General features: G+C 31.9%; 1 protein-coding gene across 1 annotated transcript; it reads right to left on the bottom strand.

Annotated features, from left to right (window-relative positions):
* Positions 1-7,286: 7,286 nt before the first annotated feature.
* On the bottom strand, positions 7,287-7,964 carry LOC143568629 (uncharacterized). Its single transcript, XM_077054736.1, has one exon. It carries the CDS (start codon positions 7,962-7,964, stop codon positions 7,287-7,289), a length of 678 nt encoding a protein of 225 aa, XP_076910851.1.
* Between the last annotated feature and the right edge of the window lie 2,046 nt (positions 7,965-10,010).

The following is a 10,010-nucleotide window of genomic DNA, read 5'->3' as shown; positions in this document are numbered from 1 at the left end:
TAAAGTCTGGTAAAAGTTTAGTAATTTATTTCAAAGGTTATCCTATGTAATTAAATGCATCTTCGCATGCTAAAATCTACACGTTTTACTCGTTATTAATCGATAAGTTTGTTTTAGGCTTAACCGGTAGATTTGGTTAGTTGAAAGGTTTTAGGGGCTGAGGTAAAGTGTTGGGCCTTGGGCCAAGTTGTTGGGCCTTGGCCAAGTGTTGGGCCTTGGGCCAAGTGTTGGGCCTTGGACCAAGTAGTTGGGCCTTGGGCCAAGTTGTTGGGCCTTGGGCCAAAGTGTTGGGCTTGAACGGCCCATTAGAAAAGAGTGTCCTTACGGTCTAGTTTAGTAACGCGTTGCGTACAATTTACAGGCCCTTAATTGTGATTGTGCACTTAGGGATTTCCTAGCTCGTTGCAGGTGTTTGATTGATTTCAGGTGAGTTCATGATGCCCTTTTTACTCTTTTTATTTTTGGGCTAGCATGCACACCTAAGTGTTTTCTTACATGATGAAATGTTTTAAACGAATTTATATAGGCTTGCTAGCATATGGTAGGCCTTGGGATGTTAAATATATATATATATATATATATATGTATATACATTATTGCTTGGCCTATATCTGGCGATATTGTAGTCGTTTCGACTACTGATGTTGTGTATGCCTGCTTTGTGTTTGCATGCACTGATGTTACGTGTTTGGGTTGTACGTTTGCTCGACCCTGATGTTATACGTGGATGTTATATATATATACTGTGATATATATAGAGATGAAATTGAAAGGATGTTTACATATACATTTTGTATATGTATGTATGAGGATGTTTAGTTTTCGGTGATGATGATTTGATGGATGCACCCTTTTACTTTTACTTTTTAAAACTTTTGGTATGACTATCATAACTATTACTCCTGATATTATTTACTCAAAACTTGAACTCACTCAGCTCAAGCTGACTTTGTGTGCATGTTAGTGTGAGTTTCAGGTTAGGAAGAGGATGCCTTATCGTTTGGACGTGTACGAAGCTACTTGGACGGTGAAGGGCATACGGGAATTGAAGTTTTATTATTAAACATTTATTTTTAAAAGTTTTTATTTAAAGATAATTATGTTGATTTTGGGAAAAATTCCCGGGTTTTGGGAACTCATTTACTTATTTACGATTTCCGCCAAATTATACTCTGTGATGCTTATTTTAATGAAAATAATTGTTTTTAAGTTTAATTGTTTTACAAGTGTTTTGAATGAATACCAACTGTGGGGTTCTCGGGATTCGGGGCCTTACAAATTAGTAGACTTAAATATCATGAATATGTGACTACTGATTTTAGCTAAAAGTTCTTTTAAATTATGGAAAATCGCGTTGCTTATGTCTAGTATAATGACATATATTTGCAGTGAGCCTTCTCTTTAAAGAACTTAAAACTAAAAGTTATACGTGTATTTGTCTATAAACCTTAGAATTGTCATCTTTTAGGTTTTAGTGGTAGTGAGTGGAATAACATCTTTTTTTCCAGTACTAGATATTTCTTTTCTTGTACATATGTTGCTGATCAACACACTCATTTTCCTTTGGTACTTCTGAGTGTTATAGGTGATTCTTAAGGCATCAAATTACACTATTGAAAAATTTAGTGTATAATGTACTGGAAAATTATACTTATTTTCATGTGTAAGCCCTTAATTTTATGGGTCATGTCATGATATTGTACATTATGATGTATTCAATAATGTCATTTAACCTTATAGTTAGAATTTAGAAGAAATGCATGCATCTTAGGAGTTATTTTGATTATTTTCTAGATATTAGATTAGTTTTAGGGAAAACTAAATCTAGAATAACTCTATTTGATAGCATGAGTTTATTAATTATCATAAGAGACATTATGTTTGACTCATCTAATTTATCATGCTCTAGGTTTCTTCTTTAATACTATTATAAGAAGGAGCAATTGGATGGTCATGTCTTGAGGAATAATAAAAAATAAGAAGAGCTAAAAGTTAATGAAACTCTTTATGAAGCAAACATATTGGGTTTGAAATTAGAGTGGATGATTTGAATGAGAGTAATTTCTAGGAAGAAAATTATAGTGAGTAATGTAATGGAATATTAAAGTAAGATAGATTAATTTAAATGATCATTAGATTAATGAAGGATCATTAATTGTGAGGATCATTATATTTTATTGAAGATGTGATATGTCTATTATTAACATCAAACTAATAGACAACTTAAATTAAAGTTCTACTTAAACAAAAAATAAATCACCTTTAGGCAGAATTAAAATTTATGTAAGTATATGTGCAAAACAATTGTAACACATCACCTTTGGGCAGAAGTGAGACAACCATTTTAATTATGCACGAGTTAGTTTTGCTTTATTTAAATGTAACTCATCACCTTTTGGCAGAAGCGATACATTTAAATCATGTTAAGCGAAACTAACACGGCTTGTATTAAGACTTGAATGATATGTTCGATGTAATGCATCACCTTTGGGCAGAAGTTTACATCAACAATTTATTCAAGTTTAAGCCTTTCTATGTTTTGTAAAATTAATCAATATATTTTTATATTTTAAGTGTCTTACAAAACATTTTTCGTGTTTTCGGTTTTGTGAGATCTCGGAAATTATGAGTTCTCTGTTAACACTTGAGTTTTCGGTTGTTACTGTGTTTTCGGTTTTATGAGATCTCGAAAATTATGAGTTCTCTGTTAACACATGAGTTTTCGGTTTTATTTGGGTTTTCGGTTTTAATGAGATATCAGAAATTATGAGTTCTCGGTTTTAACCAAGATTTCAGTGGTACCCAAATCAAATTATTTAGGGTAAACATATTTTGGTTCAAATTCTTTAAAGATTAATTTTATCTTCAAGATTTCGTTTTAATTTTGAAATTTATAGATTCCATAATTATTCAAAATTTAAAATCTTTGAAGATTTGTTTATTCAATTATTTTAGGAAAAAACACAATCATAATCCGAATTTTAATCAAAATATGTAATATTTTTCGAAAAACTCATGATGAACACGAAGAACACCACCGAAAAACCATAAAGTTTTTAATAGGTTTTTAATGTGAAATTGATTATAACATTGTTTTTAAACAGTTTATATATAACCAGATTTTAATAAGTTCATAAGAATTTAATGATAATAAAATAAGAAAACATAATTTGGGTTTATCAGATTTTAGTTTCATGTTTTCCGGTTAAGATCAAGATTTAGGGAAAACATAAAGAACTGATTAATCAACATCGCTCTGATACCACATGTTGATCAGTTCTTCACGTATGTAATAGAAAACATGAATGTTATAATAAACCCATAAGTAAAACATACCTGTTACAGTAGGGCAAGTAGTAACCGCCCGGAGAAGGATGTAGACGACATGATAGTCAGCTTGGTCGAGTTCCCCTTTAGGATGTATGTTAGTGATGGGGATTAGGGTTCTTGAGGAAACCGAATTATGGAGAGATATAGGGGTCACGAATTACTTAATGTGAGAGTTAGGTTTTTCTTATGATGTTAATTAATCTCTTCCATGTATTTATATACACCCAAGGGGAAACCCTTGATTAGCAAGTAATGGTAATACGGTCCATCAACAATTACCTAGCTAATATAATAATAAGGTATAATTTAATTATTTTGATCTATTATTATATAAATGATAATGATGGCCATACATAAATATATATATATCCATATATTTATTCTTACATAATGGTCATGATAGAGTTGTTTTTGTTTGTTGTTGACTTGGTGATTGTGGTTCATTATAGTGAAAGATATACAATAATAAAAGATACCTAGGAGTGGCTAAAAAGCCCGAGCGCGGCGGGTATACCTAAAACCTGAAACATATTAGATGGGTATAAAAAAAATCAACGAGTATTGGGTCGGATCTGAGATTAGATTTTAAAATTTTCGTAGTTATGGGGTTACGTGATACTTGACCCAATTACCTGAAACCACTTATATGTTTACCCAAACCATATACCTAAATTATCAGGGGCGGATCTATTTAGTGAACGGGTGGTTCCTGAAATAACAGTGTGTGTGTGTATATATATAAAATATTATTGGAACCACCTTATAAATTAGGAAGGAACCACCTTGTTTATATTACAAAAGTTGGTCTAGCTGGTAAGAAGTTGGTTTTGTAAACTTAAGGTCACGGGTTCGATTCCGGTTGTTAGACGATTTCTTTGAACTTTTTTTTTTCTAATTTAGTTTTATGCCCTTATATCAATTTAGGGTTTTATAAAACACACAGTAACACCCTCTTCAAACTCACGCATACAACTACTATACCATCGCCGTTCTCCGACCACCGCCGCCGCCTGCTGCTTTTTCGGCCGACCACACACCATCTGTCTTCCTCCAATCCCCCTGCCTACTACTCTTCCTCGATGCTTGAATCCTCCCACTTTGAAGGTAAAATAAGTTTCAAATTATATATTTATCCAACTACCATCAAAGATAAAATAACACAAATCACCTGTAATCAGCATACTTTTGTGAAACTCTCTATGAAGAATACTATTGAGCACACATCTAATCCTAGAACTGTCTGTAGTAGCAAGAGTTTATAAGGTAAGAATGATATAAGAACTTGAATCCAAATATATCCATATATTTGTTTGTAAATATAGGATTATTCACAAATTCAAATTCTAACATATTCTTACACAATTCAAAATTAACCATAGTTTTTGGTAAAAAGCAAAGTCTAACGAACACCTCAATAATGTTATATATTATTTAACAATTACATTCATTTGTTAAAATGTTAATTGTTCTTGATGTTGTTAATTGTTAAGTTATTTGTTAAGTTTAGTTTTAATTTGTTAGTTTGTTAGTTTTTGTTAGCTTGTTAGTTTTTGTTAGCTTTTTAGATTTTAATTGTTAGTTTGTAATTGTTGAAGAAGTAATGCAACGATTTTAAAAGATGAAGACTCGTAGTGAACAACTATAAGTATTTTTTTTTAATTCTTAAAGACTATTGTATTTATATTATGTGTTTTTTAATATCTAATGACGGTGTCTCTTTTATTATTTTATCGTATTTTTATTATGTAATGAACTTTGCCCGAACCATCAAACCGATTGGAATTTTTTTATACCGGACTCTATGAAATCGAAACATCTAAAAATAATGCACCAACTGAAAAAAATTCCTGAATCCGTCACTGTAAACTATTTTCCATTAACCCTCATCTGTTAATACCTAATTATACTAAATTCATTATATGAAAAGTTATTTTTTCTTATCGGATATATATTCATTGATATCATTTATATTTTGTATGTTGTGTAATAGATAATAAAGTTATATTAATATTATTTATTTATGACAATGCTTCACGTATATAATATATCATATTATAATTTGTAGAGTTATATAAATAAAAAGTAAAAATATTTATAATGGTAAAAAAGGAAAATAAATTTATAGTGGTAAAAAAGGAAATGCAGGTGAAAATCCCAAGGGGCATGCTTTTCTAAACAAACAAATGGGTATACGCGATATTTGTGGGTATACCCGACGAGTGATTACTTGACAAATACTTGACGGGTAATGGGTTAGGTGCAGGACAAAATTTTACAAATGGGTATAGGAATAAAATTACCAAAACCCGGCCCATTGCCATCGACGTTTACCCTCAATATAATAGTTAAAATAATTGAAAACGATTATTGAAAGAGAGATCGATTAATGTTCTTGAATCAATGAATCTTCACAATTAACATTGAAGAGCATTCTCATCCTATCCCCCAAAATCTTGTGAGGGGAGTTTGCAAATTATAGGATGTGGTTGTGAGTGTAAATTATAGCGTGAAGAGAGAAAATGTAGTGATTTTTTGTAAATTTGAGGAAAATGTGATGATTTTTTTATAAATTATAGGGTGGATAGTGAAAACTGTAATGATAAAAGTATAAAAAATATTATTTAATTAAACATGAGAGAGAAATTTAGTGTTTTTCAGTGTAATTATAGAGATGAAGATGAATAGGTTGAGAATGCTCTTATCTAGATGAATGAACTGTTTATCTAATAGTATTTCTATTTGTGTTAGATCACTTTTTCATCTACTTAAGAAAAGGTCAACGGAGCCACGGTCTTGGCCAACCAAATTTTCTCTTAATTTTGGGGCAGGTTCCAACGTGAAGTCGTATCGTTGGTGATAGATGGGTAGGGTCAAAACCTATATTCTTGGCACGTGCCAGGTTGATTCACAGTGAACCGGGAATGAACCAAGAAGCATCTAAGGACAAGATCTCTGGTTTGGTTCCTTAGGGACGGGCCTCTTGGATGGACAGGTGTTATGTACCGTCCATATGACATTCTGATGATATTAATGTGTATAACGTACTTTTGGATTTATGGTCATGGGTGGTGAATTCATGAATTTTGAAACGTATGGAGTCATAATGTAAGCTTAAATAAAATTTTAAATTGTTTTCTTAATTTTAATGATCGTATAAATCTTGGGATGATCTTAACAAAGATCTTTGATTTTCTTAAACTCGTTGACCAAGCTTTACTTGGGCATTGTTAGCAATCCTCGACCAAATAGAACATTTCTTGGACTTCCACCAGGGAAAATGCCGGTCTTGTACTCTAACTTCTATGTTTATTACAGTTTTGCCCTTTAACAATGACTTGTTGAGTAGTACTAAATCATATAAATAGATTTTAAACATTTTCTCTAGTTCTTTTTGTACTTTCCTAATAGTTTTATTGTTTATTGATCACAACTGAAGTTGACAAAACACATATTTTTAGTTATATGTTCATTATGATTATTACTACAAAATACATTAAAGTAATTTATAGTTTATGCATGAAATATATATTAAAATATTGTTACTAAAGATGATTTAAGATATAGTTATTGCAACCAATTATTTCTTTGAATAAATGTTCAATTAAGCACGAGGATTTGGAAACTGATTTGTTATAATTTTTTTTGGTGGAGACTGCATCAATTACATATATATTTTTTGGTAGCAGTATGTCGTCAAAGTTATCTGAATACTATTTCAGGTAAAAGATAATACAACTTAGATTTGAATACTGATTCATGAAGAAAAGACCCAGTTAGAGGAACATTTCAAATGCTTATTTAAACAATAAAAACATAGATTAAATTTGTGTTTCGTAATAAACTCTTTAACTGCGATCTCGTTAGCATATCCTTGGGCGCTTGCGATCACTTTTATTCCCTCTTCTGGTAGAAGGGAAGGAGCCTCCAACGGTAGCATGAGGCATGCTTTTCAAATACTATCTTTGTTTCTCAGTGAGCCCACCAAGCCCAATCGACGTGAAAAAATTGATCGAAAATCGGGTGTTTCTGGGGTTATCTCTTGGGAAAAGAGATTCAAAATCCGGCTGCATCCTGGGGTCGGTAAGGCTCTCGCACAAGAGGCGAACGCCAAGGTGCTCAGACAACTCCTGGAATAGAATCTTGATGAAGATTCTAGAAGATGAAGTCGTGTCCTTCTTGGTCAACCGAATATAAGCCAAAAGATGCCACGGCAAGGCATCGGTCCCAAGCAGTTGTGCAAAAAACTTGGCCACATTACGCAACTTGTTTGTCTCAAGCCTATGGATCGTAGAGTGGTGCTGAACAAAGCATTGCTCCATGTTTTCTCGGTAGACTTTGTTGATCATACATAACCTCTTGGCCAAAAACGCATAGTAAGCGCGGTAAGTTCTTTCTTGACTGCAACACTCTAATAACATTATGCACAGCTCCTTCTCTTGACCTGGCTCCGTTTTAATTTGTAGGAGCTTATGACCAGCGTCGTCAAAATCCAGACTAGACGTAATTGTTAAGTAAATCGTTCTTCGAAGGTTAACCAGATTTGTCTCCGTCTCATCTCTAATGCTTATTTCTTCTTCTCTTCTCTTCCTATCCTTATCGCTTTTGTTGCTGACTCTGCCGCCTTGCATCTCCATACTAATTTCAGTGACCTGTCGCAAAAGAACAGTTAGTGCAGGTTTGACAAATATGATACAAAAATCTAACGAAAGATAGATGAATAGAAGGTATCAACTGCTTTTACCAGACAACTTAAAAAGCCGATTCAGATTATATGGGACCGAAAACGTTAAACGGATTCAATACAATTAATATCCAAAAGAGTTAATGTTTCGTTCGACTGCTTCCTTTGTTTACAGTTTACAAATTGGCAATCCTTAAATAGACATAAAACTAACTTGATGGGCAAGTAATGTAGGGAGGCCCACTTATCATGATGTATTGGGCCATATTTTTGGGCCCATAGAGAGACATTAGTAGAAACAAGATGTTAACTTCTATTATTAATTAGCGTTAGCAATCCTCGACCATGATGTGCCCAACATAGAACATTTCTTGGACTTCCACTAGCGAAAATGACGGTCTTGTACGTACTCTACTTTCTATGTTTTTATTTACGGTTGTGCCCAACATGGTTGTTGAGTTTTAGTAGTACAAAATAAAATTTGTAAGCAATCATATAAATAAATTTTAAACATTTTCTCTAGTTAATTTTGTACTTTCCTAATAATTTTATTGTTTATTGATCACAACTGGATTTGACAAAATATATTTTTAGTTATCTGTTCATAGATGATTATTACTACAAAATCCATGAAACTTATTTAGCTCTTAAAATTTATATTAATATATTGTTACAAAAGATAATTTAAATATTAACTTGCAACCAATTTTCTTTGAATAAGGTTCAATTAATCACGAGGATATGGAACGCGTTTTGTTAAAATATCTACTCCAGGAGACTGCATCAATTATATATATATATATATATATATATATATATATATATATATATATATATATATTGTAGCGTGTACATCAAAGTATCTAAATACTATTTCAGGTAAAAGAAAGGATAAGTTAGATTTGAATACGTATCATGAAGAAAAGACCCAGTTATAAGAGTATTTCAAATGCTTATTTTAACAATAAAAAATTAAATGCTATGCTTATAAGAATAATTAAGTTTGAACGTCATAATAAAAGGAGATAAACAATTGTTTTTACAAAGTATTGTACAAGTACAACTATTCTTAGTCTACAAACTCCGGTGTTTTATTATTACTTAACAACAGCTTTTAAACATTTAATTATTAATTGGTGGACAAATTGCATATATATTTTATATGTACTGTGACCTTTGTTCATTATACAACACAAGTTTGATTTGGTAGTGAGTGCAAGAGATGTATAACTCGCGTGCAACCAATCATATGTTACACAATAACTAAATTATTTAATTTGTTTGACCAACGATAATTTAACTTCAAAAAATCAATTTCAATCCTACACATCCACAAATACAGAGTATTCTTCTTAATGAGCTACTTTCTCGGCTTAAATGTTTAAGAAAAGATATTGTTTAAGGTCAATTTTGAAAAAGCGTTTGATACGATCAATTGAAAATTCCATGATTCGAGTCTTGGCAATGGGTTTTCCTAATATGTGGAGAAAATGGGTCGGGAATTGCTTCTTATCGGCTACAAACGAGGTTAAAGTCTTTAGAGAGTGCAGCAAGGGGATCCTTTTTCACCTTTCTTAGAGCATTCTCATCCCAATCTCTATCCCTATATCCATATATATCATATAATTACACTAAAAAACACTATATTTCTCTCTTCTGTTTAATTAAATAATATTTTTTATACCTTTTTCATTACAGTTTTCTCTCTCCACCCTATAATTTACAAAAAAATCACTACATTTTCCCAAAATTTACAAAAAATCACCACCTTTTCTCTCTCCACCCTATAATTTACACTCACAACCCCACCCTATAATTTACAAACCCTCCTCACATAATTTTAGGGGATGGGTTGAGAATGCTCTTATATGGTCACCTTGGAAGCTCTTCATGCGACGCTTAAAATAGTGTGAGGTTTAGGGCTTTTCATAGTATATCTACTGCTATTAACGAACCAATGTTATCACACTTGTTTTATATGTGAATGATCCAACCAATT

Source organism: Bidens hawaiensis, unplaced genomic scaffold (genome assembly GCF_021521415.1).
Source record: "Bidens hawaiensis isolate Kalapana, Puna unplaced genomic scaffold, B.hawaiensis_p1.1 tig00024027_1, whole genome shotgun sequence".
Classification (NCBI taxonomy): Eukaryota; Viridiplantae; Streptophyta; class Magnoliopsida; order Asterales; family Asteraceae; genus Bidens; species Bidens hawaiensis.
Note: the sequence above shows the minus strand (reverse complement) of the source record. Positions and strands in the feature narration are given on the sequence as shown.